Raw genomic sequence first — 15208 nt, 5'->3', positions numbered from 1 at the left:
GTAGAGTTGGACCTTGGATGCAATTGAAATATAAATTAAAAAATTGAAAGTTAAATATGCAGATAGCTCTGGCTTTTAAGAATGTCACCTCTTTGATTTACTGCTGAGTCCTTAAAATCTACTGAATTAGGCCGGCTTCTATACCGTTATGCCTCAACTTGTATCTCTTCTTGTTGACAAGATTGTCTATTGCTTTTTCCTGCATCTTACTCTGACAGGCGTGTGTATGCCTCCAGATAGGCTGCAATATGCAGAGCTCAAGGAGAGTTTCAGCAAAATGGAAAGCTTTCCTGTTGGAACCACGGTGTCGTATGTCTGCCGGCCAGGGTATATAGGAATCCCCGGAAAATCATTAACTCGTACGTGTGGTGAAGACTTACAGTGGTCACTCACAGAGCAGTTCTGTACAGGTAATGTGTGCATGAGCTCTTTTGCTTTTTCCCTTTGATATTTAACAATTTTAGTTGTTTTTCAAGTAAGAATTAGTATTCTGTAATATTTGAAATGAAGCTTGAAAAATGCTAATGACGGTAAGAGCAGTATATGCCAAAGACTTAGTCTTTGTATATAACTATAAAGATGTAGATTTTTATTTTTTTTTCTTTCCCACTCCCACTAGAGAGAAAATGTAACCATCCAGGAGAACTAGAACATGGTTTTGTTAACGTGACAGATCTTACATTCGGTTCAAAAGCTACTTTTTCTTGTGAAGGAGGGTAAGTATTTGGTGAAGTTAATGAATCCTTTTTCTTTTTTTTTCTGTTTAGACCAGATTTGAACCAAACCCAAATTTTCTTATGCAGGTTCCATTCCAGTTCTGGCTTGAAATGTCTCCTGAATTCAACCTGGAGCAAATGAAATTACAGTTAAACCTGATTTGATTCCCTGGTTTTACTTGCTGTTTGCATCAGCCAAGGCTTAAGCTTTTTAGTGAGATTCTGCAGAGTGAAAACTAGAGTTTTACATCTAATGACTTTGTTTAATGCTCCTGTGACAGAGGGAATAAATATATATATTCATCACCCTTCATTATTATATTGAATAATGGCCCACTTGTCTGTGTATAGCAATTAAGTCAAAAGCAGTAACCTCACGCAAGGCTTTTTCCTCCCTTTCCTTTTAACAGATTGTTTCTTTAGTATTAGTAACTTTAGGGCATTAGTATTAGAGGGTACACTTCTTAAAATGGTGAGGCTTCCATCGGTTCCTTTAGTGATGTCTCATTTGCTTCTCTTTTGTTTTCAAAGTTGAGACTGTTAGCAAAATAAAATAAAAAATCAAGATTCCATTCTTATTACAACAAAAACTTGGTATATTATGTCCCCGTAACCACAGAAGAGAACTATATAAACAAAGTTTCTAGGTGCTTGTTGGAGAAATGAGAGATTTCTTAAGTTTCACCTCTTTAAAAATTTTTACCTGTCTAGATTCAGATTACGTGGAACTGATGAAATTTCCTGTGTAATTAAGAATAAAGGTGTTGACTGGAATAGAGATCTTCCTCTCTGTGAAAGTAAGGAAATTACTACCGTGTTTAAGTTTATATTCGGATGGTGGTAGTTCATTTAAAAACGTCTGTGCCATAAACTTTACAGTATAAGAAATGATGGTAAAACAAGACCAATTTTTATTTTTTTGGAACTACTTGGGATGTGCCTTAGGAATGACTAGTGAAAAACATCAGTTGTTGTGGTAATTAGCTCATATTAGTTTAAGTCAACCTCTTCTTGAAATTGAGACTCCCTGTAATAAACGACCATCAGTAACTCTCGGTTATAACTGTAGCTTGTCTTAGAAATAGCTATATGTCGGATTTTAAATGAAATTACTTGAAAATCAAGGCTTGCTATTTCTGAGATGAACAAGGTGACAGCAAAATTCTGTCAGCTAATTTGTGTGATTTATTTCTAGGAATTCCTTGTGAACCACCTCCACGCATAGCCAATGGGCACTACACTGAAGCAGCTAGCTATGTTTATCAAACAGCAGTGACCTATACGTGTGATCGTGTACCAAAAGGCGCGGATCCCTTCTCGCTGATTGGCCCAGATACTATTTTCTGCACATACGATGCACAGTCAAATGGAGTTTGGAGTGAACCACCTCCACAGTGTAGAGGTTGTTGGGATTTTTAATATACTTCTTTATTGTAGCCTATGTGACTCCGAAACTTCTCTATCTGTCCCTTTTTTGGAAGGGGTGGGGTGGGGGAATGGACTTCCCTATAGAAAAGAAACAGATCTTCTGCTACTAAATTTGATATAGTTCCAGTGGACATCAGATCAACTGCATTATGGATATTGATTGATTATGACACAGAATATGACTAAAACTTAAGTTAAAACTTTAAAAATATACGTATGAGCATGCTGTTGGTAGAAGTGACAAGGACAAAGTGAAAGAACTAGGAGACCATAAAGCCTGGGTAGCTGAAGAAAAATTGTGTAAAGAGTAAGAATGTGGAAGCTAGATTATGAGTAGTAAAAAGGTGAGGAAGAACTCTTTTTCTAAACACAGCTACTGTGCAAGTGCAGAAATAAATGCAAAGCGCAGCAAGCACAAAGTCTTGCTTTGCAGATGTAGGGAGGAATACCAGATGCTTGCATGTTGTTGTTTAAATCCTAATCGATACCACTTTGTTTTCTGAAATTCTGCCACTGTACAGGAGTATGTCTTTTGGAAGTGGAACATGATTATATCAATTATTACAACATCTTACTTGACTGTGTACTGTTTCAGCTCAACAGCTTAAAACAAGGACCTTCTCCACCTTCAAGAGAATAACTTTTTCACAAAGCCCCTCCAAAACAATTTGCAGAATTAGATAAGGAAACTTACAAGTAGTAAAAGGATGCTGTGTCTGTTGCAAAGATACTGTCAACAGATGTTTGAGAGCTGTTCTTCTCTTACCTGTTTCAGTGGTCAAATGTGATAACCCAAAAGTTGAAAATGGAAAAAAAATAACTGGATTTGGACCTTCCTATAGCTATAAGGACTCAGTCATGTTTGAGTGTGATCCAGGCTATTTCATGATCGGACCGGCGGTAATTACTTGTGGAGAAGATAACACCTGGTCTCCAAAACCAACTTGTGAAAAAAGTAAGCCTTTAAATAAGAATCCAACTTCTTTTGTATACTGAGAATGTTGTAAGTCTGTCTTAGCTAAAATTTAAAATCATAACACTAGTTGGAGATCAGAAGCTAAGGGGGTTGGTTGACATGGAGCCTCATCTATGGGCAACCATTTTAGGTGTTCGAGTGACTCCTAACTCCAAAGAGTTTTCACATGAGAGCGAGTTGAGTTGCAGACATGCATATAGAAGTTGTGGTGTGGACATACTGTGATGATACTTCATCATGATAGCATCACAGTGTTTGTTCTAGTGATTTTACATGTAAATACAGAAGAAAAGATGTGCTTCTGAATTCTGATAGAAAGAACTCGGGGTATGCACAGTGAGGAAGCCTACAGTGTCTTTCTAGAGTAATCCAAATCATTACGTGTCTGTGTTCTCTTATGCAGCTCTTCAACTCTTACTTTCCAGGCATCTTGTATGGTGTGTAGTATGTTGTTAGATTTTGACCAGGCAAATTATTAAGTCAGGACTAATTTGCAGGGCTGGGGACATTGCAGAGGTCTTTCTGTAACCTTTCTCCTTCCTGTTTGTGCTAGAGGGAGAGGGAATGTTGTAGAGTACGGTGAGAGAATTTTTTACATGCATACTCTAATAATGAGTTCCCGAGAATGAGAACCACTTCTGCAAAGAGTATGTTTGAGTGTTCCATAATGAATGAGTCTGATAAGGCACCTGGAAATTATTCTAGAGCTTGCAAAAATAATTAACCAACAAATAGGAATTTCTTAGCTACCACATCATAAGATCATAGTACCTTAATGAATACCTACAGTGATGTTTCTTTTAAGTCTTCTAAAGGAAACATTTATACTTAAAATTGTGGTAAAGTTAAACTGGTCAGGTATGCTGATCTATTTTTCTCATACAAAGGCGATGTATATTTGTGGAGTGAGTTAACGAATTATGAAATATTTAAAGCTTATTATTACTAAACTTACTTTTAAATTCATGTATTAGTTACTGAAGGTGTATGTGGTGCCCCAAAGATCACACACGGAGGAGCGATTCCAGTGAAATCTGTATATGAAGAAGGAGAGTCTGTTCAGATAAAGTGCGATGCTCACTGTACTTTTCCTAATGGTGCTGAAGAGTTGACAGTAACTTGTCAAGGACAGAATACATGGAGTTCTTTACAAAACTGTATATGTGAGTAAAACTCATAATTGGTAAAATCAAGGGCAGGGTGACAAGTTCCAAACGTCTGACGTAGTAATATGCAGACCCTGAAAGTCAGAGGTCTGTCAGCATAACCAACAGATTATGTTAGTAGGGTTGTGAGTGTCATGGGGTGGAGTTTCAGCAACTGAGGAAAGTTTTTGGCAGAGTTGGAGTTGTTCTTGTTCAATCTTAGTTTTGTTTATGGAAATTGGTAAAGTTCACAAGCCAGTGTGACAGGTCTGTTCTGGGAGCGCTTTCTGAAGATTCTTCCTTTGATGATGGCAGACTTTATTCTCACCTCACTTTGCACCATGTGATCACTTGTTATAATATAAACAGAGGTTGTCATTACTTTGATGTAACTGTTTGTCCTAATGAAGCCGAGACGTGTATTTCTGTTAATGTGTCTGAAGCATGTCCATCAGCAGAAGTATCTGCAGCCTCTAGGAAGCGGGAGGCCTTTGCATATAAAAAGTCTTAAGGATTGACTGAGCTTCTGGTATTTACACAAACGTAGGGACTTTCTGATGGCAATTTCTTAACTCTGCTTCACGTACCAGCTCTGTTCTTGGACTTTATTTCCTTTTCTTTCCCTCCCTGCCCCTTTCCAGGTCGGCCTAAAAGTTCCAGTTTCACTCCAGACATAAATTATGGTAGAGTAATTGATGGACAAAAACCTTCATATTCTGTCGGGGATTTTATTACGATTGAATGTTATGCAGGCTACACATTGCACGGTGAAGCTCGTATTCAGTACATTGGAGAAAACCGATGGGTTCCTGGAGTGCCAACTTGCCGGTTAAGTAAGTATGAACTGCAAGAATTTCCATTAGAATGAAGATATGTGTAACAGAAGCTTTACTACTTGGGGACATTCTTCTGCATTCAGGAGAAATCATTTAATGCAAACTTCCTTCTTTATTTTGACATAAGAAAAATAGGGTTTGATAAAATCCACTTAAAAATAGGAATATTTTAAGTTAAGTAACTGTTATGATATAAACTATCCTGCTGCAAGGATTGTGTTGACAGAAGTGTTTGATCTATTTAGAATAACTTTTGTGAATATTTTTATAATAATATTTGAATAAGAAGCAGATGTGTTCCTCTTGTGATACTGATTCACTCTGTTTTTAGGTGCGTATATTACGGCCATCATCTGTGGTAAGTATCTTATAAAACCTGAACAAGATACAACGTGGATTGTATTTTTTTATGTGGTCATTGCCTGTGACTGCAGTAATAGAACATGATTTTGGAGTTTTGGTTGCTTTAAAAATGCTTGTCTACTCCTAAAGCTGCATAGTTCAAGAGAAGATTACTTAGTAATTACACATTAATTTCATGTAAAATGTGTATTTTTTCGTGTGTGAGGCATCAGATTTCAAAGGCAGTCTTCCACAACTTAGTCACTTTCATAAACTCTTCAGAGCTTGGGTTTACTGGAAGTGTGAATGAATAACTGTGCCAGTGAACAGAAGTGCTTAGTCCATCTTCTGTCCTTGCATTTGTTACCCACTTTTGTAAGCCTACCACTTTCTCATAAACTTGTTGTAAAAAGTAATGTTAGGATGTTGACATCTCTGTTCTAATGTTACTGAGCTGGTGGGGTTTTGCCATCTTGGTGGTCACTGTTCTTGAGCTGAACTATCTTGAAGAGTCTTGAGTAAAGCATCAAATACATATTTGTGAAATAAGCCATGCAAATTTTAAGAGGTGGTTTGTTGTATAGGACTGTGGATGAAGACAGTGCTATTTCTGCTAAAAATTTTTGAGGCTTTTTTGTGAGCTAGAGATGATCTTTATCACTCTAAGGCTTTTTTTAATTCTTCCTAAAGTGATTGTGGCAATTGTGGTGTTCCTGGCAGCCTTCTGGGTCTATAAGAAATTCTTTTCACAAAATGGGTGAGTAAGCCTACTTTTTTATTATTATTATTATTATTATTGCAAATTTCTAAATGACTGAGCAAAAGCAGTGCTAACATGTATGTAAGTTTCTTGAGCTTTGTCTGCCCTTTCTTTTTCAAATGCCTGATGATTATATGTGAGCTTATCACAGCAGCTGCTGGAAAGCTGAAGTGCCTAACAATGTATTTGACTTTGTTTTTGTATCTGCTATTCAGATAAGCTGCTAATTAACACTTGCACTAATTTCAAGGAAGGAAAACCCTGTTCTTAAGCTTGTATTTAGCATAGGTACACTTGCCGAAGAAAGTACTGTTTGCATCTGCTCTAAAACATGTCAGTTTACCTCTTAAAACCAGTGGTAGTATTGGCTTGTGTGGGCTTGTGTTATTTTATCGCTTGGTTACCCTCTGGCATCACTAGGTCTCACAGGCTTTAAGAGCCAGAGTGGTTTACGTGAGCTGGAAGCCTTGGAGGTGGACTAAAGAGCTTCTTCCTCTCTTCTACATAGATGTACCAATGATAGTGGAGGTTAACTGGAGAACCACTGTGTTTTTGTGTTTTGGACCAGAAGCACCTTGAATAAAATAATACGGGCTTAGTTACAAGGAAAATGCGAAAAAAATTTGACCTAAACCGGTGCTCCTATGCTGTTTGAAAAAGCAAATAGCTTTGCTACTCGAATGTTTGATGTGTGGATCCACTTCAGTTTTTTTCTCCTGCAGCAGCAATGATTGGTGTCCCTATGTTAAAGACTTGCAAAATCAACTGTAGAATATTAGATGCCTAAGTAGTAGTGTTCTTCTGTTTTTAATGAGACATATAGGGCCTTTTGAACTTTATCTTCAAAACAACTGATTGTTGTGTATGCTTTTTCATGGAGGGGTGGCAGGAGATTTAAATACCTCTTTGTGCATTGCTTCTTGCAGTGATGTCTTATTTTATCTCCTTGAAAAAAGCCTGTTTTGTTGGAGAAATAGTTTGTAACATGCAAAATACTGAAAATTTAGAGCAAGTTAGGTGGTACACATAGAATGTTATGATAAGCATCTCATCAAAACTGACTTACCTTTTAACAAAATCTGTTGGAATTTATCTGGGGTACATGAAGCAAAGGAAGGGGTGCTATAAATAAAGCAAACCAGAGGAAATATTCCTGCAGTTCATATTTGTAATGAAGTACACACAGTACTGTTTGGGAGAACCCTGAAGCTAGCTTATATCCAGTGAAGTTTTAGCCTTACTATCTTCCACATAGGCAGTACAGTATTGTTACAAGGGCCAGAGTGGCTGTGTACCTATGTGCTGCTAAGTAATTCAGTGCTTTTGAGCAATTGCTTTTCATCCATGACTTGGATGATCTGCAATCTGGATGGTCCAAATGAGAGTACGTAGGGGTTAATAGTATTAGGGCAGCACTTTCGGCCTTCAGCTGTGGAGAGACTTCTCAGGGTGTAGAAAGGAGGAGAGATCTAAAGCAACATCATCAAAAATTAAAGAATGTTACATTCCTGAAAATTTTACAACGTGGAAAGTCCTACTGCACCCAGTGCTTTCTTTAAGCTTCCTTGCTGCGAACATCTGACTGTTAAACCTCTTTCTTGTCTGAAAAGCCTGATCTAATCTCCTTTTATTAAGGCCTAGATCTCCCTATTTAGTTTTCTGGGTTCCTGATGTAGCTGAGCCTTTGTGAACTGTTGTGCTTCCAGTACCTCCTACTTGCTGAGTTGTAGTCTTCAAATTACAGCAAAAATCTTTTCTTGCCCTCTCTTTCTTGTGTGTTTAATCTGCCAGTTTTATAGGACATTCAATTAGACCTTTTTCCCCTTCTGCTGTTCAGCTCGTATACAGTTGATGAGAGTTGCAAGGAAGCATGTATTTTAAAAACTAATGTACCAGCTGAGATGGAAGAAACTGCACAAATGAATTAATTGAATCTTAAAAAGGTATACACTTTCCACTTAATTTGGACTTTTGCAATGAAGCTTAAGTGTCTTTTTTTATTATGGTTTACTTAGAATTTCAGGAGAAGTGTGGAATCTAGCTAGCTCTGAACCTCAGTTTCCTGTAGGAAAGACTGTAATAACCGTTCATTCATTTGGGGAGAATAGGATATATTACATAAAGAATTACCATTCAGTGTCGTAAATGATGGCTTCCGGTGATTGCATATCACATCTTAGTTTTGGGTTGTCTTTAAAGAATGAGTAATGTATTTTTCTGTAAGATAGAAACTGCATACATACTCAGTAGAATGTTTGCACCTGTTTCAGTGACGTGAAGTGGATTCCAGTGGTGTGTTACTTTTGTTAGCTAATAGTATAATTCCCTATAGTTAGAAGACTGTTGGGGCTGGAAACCACCTTTGCTGCATTACACGGACACTAGAATTATGAAGGTAGTGTGCATCCCTTCAGAGAAAACCAGATTACATCTCTCAGAATTACTGATCCATCTGCGTTTTCAGCTTTCTAGAAGAAAAATAAAATAAATAAATGAAGGTGCAAACAAGGTCGTCTGTTTAAACCTTTTATTAAAAGGTGATTTCTTTTTCAAATTTGGAGTTCTGTAGCCCTAAAAAGGGTCAAAATATAGCTGATTTCCTCTCCTATATCTTAAACTAGTGCTTAGTCCAGTAGTCAGATGCATTTGATGATAGTTATGGTTGCTCCTGCACTTGTGTAGGGTCAAATTAGCTCTTTAAAAAACCTGACTCTTCAAACCTTGTTACAACAGAACAGATTTAAGGCAGGACAGCTTAGTTTGACTGTTCCTTGTCAGTATTTTGTCATTACTACCTTAACAGTTAGAGTTTGCACTACAAACACTTTTGTAAACAAGTATCTTCATTTGTGTCGTTTTTCTCCATTACACAAATTCTGAGAAGGTAATGGTTGAAACCTTATGTCTCTTATTCTAACACTGCAAAGGTCTTTTCAAATGCATAGTCTTGATTTTATTTACTTTTAAAGAACAAGTGACTTTTCAGTATTTTTGATAAGTTTGAGATGGCATATATGAAAATTAAGCTTGGAGTTTCTTCCAAAATAATGTATGAATTAAGAAATATCATCTGTACCTCTGAAGCATGATGTTTCTAATTGAGATAGGATTAGTTTTCTGGATTAGTTGGGCTTATTTTTGGAGAGAGGGGAAAAAAGGAATCGAGTTCTTATGTCCAATCTTCCCTTTTGCATGTGGCAATGATAAGAGAAATTAATGGTCTGGTATGTGTACACACTATTAACCCGAGTTTTTCTTATGGTGTCTAGAACTCCTTAGAGACCTAGAGTAATAGCGGAGAGGTTTGGTATGGGGCTTTTTTTCTGTAAAGCAAAACAGGAGTTATTCAAGAACTTGAAAATACATATATGTATGGATGTAATTATGAATTTTAATCCTTATATGTTTAAGTATTGTAAATTTGCTGCTGGCGGACTACAAAATCAAAATTCTCACAAACTAATATTCAGCTTCTGGTTATAAAATATGTACTAAACAACATACTGTATTTAAAATAAATTATAAGGGATGCTTCTGATGTAGTCTCCAAATTAGTTAGGAATCCTGTAACTGTTCTGTCTGTCTTCAGTTTTTGATAATACTCAGGCACGGTTTGTTCATCACTTGAAATGATCCACTTGGATCAAATGCTCTTCTACTCTGTGGGTCATTCTTGGCAGTCTAGTGGATGAAATGAAGCAAAAATCTCCTCAATCTAGCAGTTGCTTAGTAAGAAGAGGACAAATAATGGTTTAGTTTCATGACTTTACCTGTTGATTTAATGATAAAACTAAGGATGTGCTTTCAGAATAAATGTAAAAACTATTTAAATGTAAAATCTCTGATTTGACTTGTTTTTTTGTTTGTAGGAAACGTGACAGCACTCCGCATACTGCCGAATATAAGATCTGTAAAGCATGAATGACCTTTTTTGGGGGTGGGAGGGAGTTTGCAGTTGAATATACCTGTCAGAAATGGAAAATGATTGCACTTGCATTGAGTTTCTGTAGATGAATATCTTGTACTATGTCTTATACTACTGATTAACTGTAGTAGGAGATCATTAATAGGGTAAAAAGAATATATATCTATATATCTGCTTTTCCTTATGGGCCACTCATTGTCTTTTCTGTGTATGTGAAATGGTCTTAAAGGCACATACCTGTAGCATGCAAGGAGTGTCTGTGTCGGCGGGAGTACTGGATGTATCACTGTCGTAGTACCAGCTGCTGCTGCCTGCTGCCTTCGGTGCTACCTATTTTCTTACAGAAGACTATCCAATATTAGTTCTGCTCACTAAAGTCCGAATGTGCTTCTCGTTCATTTTTGCGGTTGAGGCAGTATAAATGATTATGTTGTCTCTTGTATTCTGAAATGTTTTGTTATTAATTTCCTTAAGAGATTGGTGCCACTTAAGGCTATGTCTTTTTGAAACTATCACAGTTTAGATCTTATATACACTACCTCTTTGTTTGCCAAAGTTGGTTTCTGTATATCTAATTAATTAAAATGTGCCTTTAAATCAGAGTTTTATAGCTTTTCCATTGCCTTTAAGAAGGAAGAAAGCCATATATATTCCTGGCTCTTTAATACAGTCCCAGAAAGACTACAGTGGATTTCTTGGAATGGAAAACAGAAGGTTTCTATAGCAAAGGTACCCCCTGCCTTTGAATTCGTTGGCCTAGTGACAGAAGGTACCTAATTAAAGGAACTGCTGAGGAATCGGTGGTAGCCATCTCCTATCAGGAGCACAGTACAAGTTCCTTAGGACCTTTGATTTTTCTTGAGCCTTGATGTCAGTTTCGGAGATAATTTTGTTGCTGTTCAGGATAGAAGGGGCGCTGTATGGATCTAGCTTCCTTGCTTTTTTTTTTTTAACTTGGAATCATATATTCCACATACAGCATTTCAAATCTCTGTATACAGACTACGATGCTAAATCTAGCTCTGTAATGCTAGATTTAGCATCAGATATCTGTTGAGAAACAGAAGCCTTTCCCTGTCTGACTCCCTTCTCTTTTCATGTTAAAGGAAGACCAAACCAGCTTAGTTGCGGGAGTGAAGGAATGGGTGTGCTGGCGGTGGTGGTAGATGTGGTCTCTCTTTAGATAGCAGCTTGGTTCACGAAGTGTTTGTCAAGACTCTGACTCCAGGAGCTCCCATCACAGCATTTGCCATGAATTGACTCGGACGTGCATTGATAGCTGTTACTTTAAATGCATACTTGCTTTTGGCTTTAATGAGGAATTAGAAATAGCTTAATTAGGACAGGTTTTGGCTTTGTGAATCTCTGAGTTTGCTATCAACATACAGGCAGCTTACAAGAACCAATTTTCCCAGAAAAAACAAATTGCCTTACTTCAGATGGCTGAGGCAGCATTTAAACTATTCTTGCTTGTCTGCGGTAGATTGGCACTGCTCTCCACTGTCGTGAACAGCTTGTTTGGATAACATAGAACTATTTAGGGCTTTATAGGGCTTTTTGGGACAATCCCAGCAGTTGTATTGTCAGAGTTTGTAATAGTCTTTGGTTATTAAAAAGGGATTTTGGCTACACAGAATGACTTGCTGTTCACTGCTTAGCTGATACCTAGTTTGATTAATTGTTTGTAAACACTATGATAATATACTGGGAATTGAGTGTGTTGGTCACTAGCTAGCTTGATTATTTATGGCATCTTCAATGTTTTAAAATATGCTGAAATGCACTTAATGCTTTGTAAAAAGCAAATGTAAAAAATGGCCGTATTTTTACACTTTTTTCCAGATGTAAAGACTAGCGATGACTTGTAATATTACAAATAAAAATGTTAAATTATTTAGCAGTAAGTGTTTGTCTTTCATTCGTCATGCGGTAAGCAGCTATTTTCCCATTATTCTTAAGATGATATTTCATGTACCAAACTTGCATTAGGTGGTAACGGTTGAGATCGAAGTTTGCAGTTTGTGCACAGAATTACTTAGTAGTAGTGTAGAGAATGTGTTTTAATTTGCTGAGCAGGCTCATAGCCTTTTGGTTTTCTTTTGGAAGTGCAGAGAATTTCCCAGAACCTCCAAAACCTTACAGTGTTCACTCCTGAAACACTTGGTAAAAACTTGATGGAGAAGAGGCAGATTATCATGTGGCTGTTCTGATGTAACACCAAATGAAGAGCAAAGCCCAGAGAGTGTTCTGGCACTTTTGTCCCGCGTGTGACAGATGTAATCCTTAGGGAATATAGCTTGGGCGTTTTTAAGTAAAATGTTAAGTAGAATGTGATTATTTTTAATTGTATGAGGTTCACGCTCAATGTACTTAATTTTCTTTGCGAAGAAGTGTGTGGAGTCGGCTTACAGAATGAAGCCTTTCAGAGGGTGGAATAGAAAAATAACTAATATGCCATATTTTTTTTTAATTTCTGGTTGTGATACTCAGAATCAGTTGGCATGGACTGCAAATGGTGACAGTATGTAGACTACACAGCTTTACAGTCTATGTTGGGATTGCAGTGGGCATTGATGGGATAGGCAGCTACTAGGCAATTTGACTTAAACACTACGAATTAATTTGTCCTAATTGTCATGAATTCTGCACCATTTTTCTAAAACTCAGTCCCACATGAATTATTTCACTTTAGAATCTGGAACTGATAATTAAAAGTCATGAACACATAAACTTCGTGCTAAGAAAAAGGCTGGATGTAATAAAAAAACGTGGTGTTGCCATCTACTGGTAAAACAAGCTATGTTCTCCCAGTGGGAGTAATAAAACATAGGTACAGTATTACCTAGTTTAATGTTAAGTTGTGTTAAGTGTCAGTGGTTGGTAGGCTTCTCAGTGTTACACTTAAAATCAGTGTAAATGTTCGCTTTTGAGCATGGTTCATCGGGGTGGTGAAAATGGAGCTGGGGACTGAAATGAGAGACTTGCAGCAATTAGATATTGTCCAGCAGGGAAACATGTAATCTGTCTACCTGAGACAGAGCCCAATACCAAGTAGCACACAATTTTATTTAAAAGAAAAAAAAATCTGAATAAATAACAGGTTAAGGCAAACAAATAGCACATGGAATATAACTGGTCAGAAGGTTAGGTGGCTGTGCTCTCACGCATGGGCCCTGGCTTGCTTGAGTTGAAGAATCTTAGTTAGGTGTTTGAACAGATGCTTCGCTTTCTCTTTAAGCATCTCTCCTAGTTGAACGTGATGCTGACTGTCCTCCTTTTGTGCAGGATGGTCGGCTTGTAGGTGTAACTTCAGGTCAGAGAACAGAAGAGCATACCATACGTGTTTGTGAACCAAGATCGTGCTTTTGATGGTGTTTGTTTATAAGGACTTTGGGGGGCGGGGGAATGAAGTTTTCCATTACTGTTGCTTTTCCCCCTACATCATAACCGATTTCAAATGGTGCTAGACAAAAACTGAGACTCTGAACACCAAGAGAAATCGGTCAGCCTGTGTAAGAGACATTTTCCTGGCTCAGAGAAGAATCCTCTTGTAGATGACAGCTACACATTCTTTAAAGACGACTATTCAGTGGTCTGATCAAATGCTTCATCCACACAGCGATCGTCTTTTCTGTGTATAATAACATGTTTGACAATAGTGAGGTCAAGCAAAAATAGTTTAGCTTCATTTCAGTGGTTTGGATGCAAGGGTATAGAAGTCGTCTGAAACATTACTAGAAGTTACCAGCAATAAACTTAAAAATAACGCTAGAAAAAGGAGTGGATTCTGTGTGCACCAGTGTGACATCATCATGATTGCTGAAGGCACTTTTGTGTTTAACTGCTGAGATCAAATTGTTGGAGGGAATTTGTGTGTTTGCAGAGCAAGTCTCTGGGAGCTACGGAATGATAATTCTCTGGCGATAGAGTCCCCAAGCTCAGAGTGGAAATATATTTGATCTAAGTTAGTAAATAAAATGTTAGGGTCCTAGTGATTGTATAAGGAAACATACTCTGCCTGTCAAGATGCAAGAAGTACTACATTGGTTTTCATGCAACTTTTGGATCACTTTACTCTGGACAACTTTAACTCAATATCCATTGTTTATTAAGTAGAAATACATTTGAAGGAAGCTGTTCCTGTTGTGGCCCTAGCTTGAGAGGGTGGGTACAGTGGTTGTATAAGTGTCTAGAAATCAGATGATGTTACAAAGTGGATGGCTGGCAAAAAAATAACCACTGGAAAAAGTGCTGTTTTAAGGAGTAGAGGCCGTCGGTGAAGTTAGCAGCTGCTTGATCTCCTCCCACGCTGTAATTCTTGCTCCTAGAACACTGATTTCAAATGGTGCTAGATACAAAGTGGGAAAATCTAAGCCACCATGTGAAACCAGCTTCCAGAGGAAGACACATCAAGTGCATGGCTGCAGGCTGAGAGAGAAAATCCTTCATCTCCACCGTACCTAGAGAAAAATTCATTTATTTAATTTTATTAGAAAGTAAGACAGTGAACTTCGGGATAGTTATTTTATTGACACTTTTTTTTTTGGCATCTTGTGAATGGTTGAGGCTGATGTAGGAGAAACGAAATAACGTGATGAAGAAACCCACCACTCTGGCAATGACTGTAATTTCCTTTCATGGCCAGGTGGAATATACTGAAGCTCTTACCAGCAAGTAGCGGAAAAGGTCTGACTTCTTTGTAGTGCAGAGTATGCTACCGATGGGGGGGAGTTTTTGTTGTACAGAACACTTTTTTTCATGCCATTGCAGATAGAACCAGGCTATAAACCTCATTCTGTCCAAGGTAGAGCGTGTTCTGACTTTCCATCACGTACTGATCTCAGCATCATCAGAGAGGACAGATCAGGCGCTTTTTGTGACAGGGAAAGGAAATGTGACTATCATGCTGGAACTTCCTTTGTCAGCTGTACCACACGGCCTGTAAATAGCATGCTTTTCATAAGCAAGGAGTTGCAGATTTTTGTGAGACAAGTCTTAAATTCTGTAGGGACAATGAAAATAAATTGCACGGAAACTACTTTGAGTGTGGGTCAGAACGAAACCTAAAAAGGGAGCGTTT

At 37.7% G+C, this 15208-nt stretch overlaps 1 protein-coding gene across 2 annotated transcripts; it reads left to right on the top strand.

The window, feature by feature from the left end:
* Positions 1-223: 223 nt before the first annotated feature.
* LOC103923573 (membrane cofactor protein-like) lies at positions 224-11237 on the top strand. Of its 2 annotated transcripts, XM_009331957.1 has the most exons (11): positions 224-410; positions 620-716; positions 1428-1513; positions 1912-2118; positions 2920-3099; positions 4095-4283; positions 4907-5098; positions 5433-5459; positions 6134-6200; positions 8041-8146; positions 10073-11237. In XM_009331957.1, exons 1-10 carry the CDS (start codon positions 227-229, stop codon positions 8129-8131), a joined length of 1320 nt encoding a protein of 439 aa, XP_009330232.1. In that variant the 5' UTR covers positions 224-226; the 3' UTR covers positions 8132-8146; positions 10073-11237. The 2 variants fall into 2 exon arrangements, with proteins under 2 accessions (XP_009330232.1, XP_009330233.1); XM_009331958.1 differs by lacking the exon at positions 8041-8146.
* Positions 11238-15208: the final 3971 nt, after the last annotated feature.

The sequence above is a fragment of the Pygoscelis adeliae genome, unplaced genomic scaffold (assembly GCF_000699105.1).
Source record: "Pygoscelis adeliae isolate BGI_AS28 unplaced genomic scaffold, ASM69910v1 Scaffold189, whole genome shotgun sequence".
Lineage (NCBI taxonomy): Eukaryota > Metazoa > Chordata > Aves > Sphenisciformes > Spheniscidae > Pygoscelis > Pygoscelis adeliae.
This window is presented reverse-complemented; position numbering and strand designations above follow the sequence as displayed.